General features: G+C 54.2%; 1 protein-coding gene across 1 annotated transcript; it reads right to left on the reverse strand.

Moving 5' to 3' along the window:
- Positions 1-276: 276 nt before the first annotated feature.
- Positions 277-1,588, reverse strand: NGA_2027300 (uncharacterized protein; the record flags this gene model as incomplete). Its single annotated transcript, XM_005852739.1, has 1 exon — positions 277-1,588. A coding segment is annotated over one exon (1,213 nt), but the record flags the coding sequence as incomplete, so codon positions are not given.
- Between the last annotated feature and the right edge of the window lie 299 nt (positions 1,589-1,887).

The following is a 1,887-nucleotide window of genomic DNA, read 5'->3' on the forward strand; positions in this document are numbered from 1 at the left end:
TCGTCTCGGCGTCCGCTGGGGGACAGTCGCTATGTGGTGCGCTGCATGTCTCGGCGTAGGGTTTGGGCAATGTCAACTATGCGGAGGGACACGGACTGTTCCTACTCTCATAACTCCCGTGATAATCCGCAGTAAACAGAAACATGAAAAAGTGCTTTTGCTTTAATGGCATCCAACACGTACCCCACTGTTCAACCAACGTCGCAAATAAAGCGCAAAAAAGTACAAAATATGAATATAAGAATCGTGAGATTCATAGTTTTACATTTATGTGGCTTCAGCCATTTTGTTGCACTTTTTGCTGCTCATGTGTCTTAAATGACACGTTACCTGTAAATCTACACAGTTGTGGTGTACTTTTCATCAATAAAGACTCTAGAATGTGCCGTTATCGCTAGAAGTTCCATCGCATTCTCCTGAAACTAACTCATCTCTTTCGACTGGGGCTTCCAATTCTTCTGATGCCTCTCCTTCCAATTCATCGGATATCGAGCCCCCATCGTTCTCATCCTCCTCCATTTCTTCGTCGAAATCCTCACTGGCCGATGAAGACTCCTCTTTGTCGAGATTCAGAAGTGGTGGGGAGGAATTTCTCAGTGCCCCTTTACTTGTCGCCACAGGCGTCAAGAGAAGAGGCTCAGGAATGGGAGGGGATGCTACTTTGTTCGACTCCAACAGTGGTGTTGTGGCTTGTATCGCACCGTTTCCGATTGATGTTATCACCGCATTTCGAGGGGTGGTCAGCTTATCCTCAATCAAGCAAAGCGTTTCGTGACACTTTGCCCTCATAGAGGAATATTTCACGGAAGGAGCCTTGGCCCCGGCCATTAACCAAGAAATTCGTTCCCATTTGGCCCTTTCTAGGAAGCGCAGGCATACTTTCATGGTTTCTCTCCCTGTTTTTGCCGCGGAAAAGTCAGCTCTGTAAATGTCGCATACCTTAGGAAGCACCAACAAGCGCTTCTTTCCATCCATCCTCACAGTGTGGTCTATGAAACGGACGCTGGCCCTGTTGAGCTGCTCATTCAGATGCCCGGCCTGGAAGACGGTGACGAAAGGAGGCGCTGAGAGGCTGCCGTTGACGAGGGCGAAATTGATGCGGAAGTTGGTCTTACTCAGGGCGTAGAGGTAGTGGTCGTCGTCCAGGGGTGGGGGGGAAGGCATGTGCCGAGGGACCGAGCGAGGACGGGCTAGGTGCCCCCGCAACACGCAGTGCTCCAACTCGGTCAGGGAGAAGACGTCATTGCCCATTTCGTAGGAGACATTGGTAAAGAAAGCCGACCAGTCTTTGGATGAGGGTGGCCCGAGCAGGAGGAGGGCATGCTGCAGGAGCGTGTGGTAGATGTTGAGGAAGAAGACCAGGGCCTCCGGGGATGCCAAGTCCAGCAGGTGCAAGGGAAGGACGCGGAATGAGGAGCAAAGGTCCAGGAAGGAGACCAAGCGCTCCGTCCCCGAGTCGGGGGACAAGTCGTAGACGAGTTTCAAGGCCTTGACCGAGAGCGTGCTCAGGCAGGGCCCCACCTCTTCCGTGGTGGCGGGGGGGGGGACGTCCAGGCTCATGCGGCGGGCATTCAGAATAATGCGGCTGCGAGGTTGCCATTGGCCTGACTTGAGGACGAAAGCCTCACGTGGATCGGAAATAATGACTCCCACGGGCATTTCATACCCGGCTTGGCCCCCCACCCGCGCGGTCAGGGCCGTCAGCCAGCTGTCCCGGGTGGTCTCCGAGGCGAACCAGAGGTAGTGCACCCTCCCCAGAGTCTCAAGGGACAAGAAGAAGCTGCCGGGAAAGTGCGCAGATAGCTTGCTGCTGCTCGAGGGGACCTTGAGCCCGAGGATGTCGTGGAGGAAGACCGACCAGCCCGGCTTTTTCGTGCCCATGGCGAA

The sequence above is a fragment of the Nannochloropsis gaditana genome (genome assembly GCF_000240725.1).
Source record: "Nannochloropsis gaditana CCMP526 unplaced genomic scaffold scaffold985, whole genome shotgun sequence".
In the NCBI taxonomy this organism is placed as follows: domain Eukaryota; class Eustigmatophyceae; order Eustigmatales; family Monodopsidaceae; genus Microchloropsis; species Microchloropsis gaditana.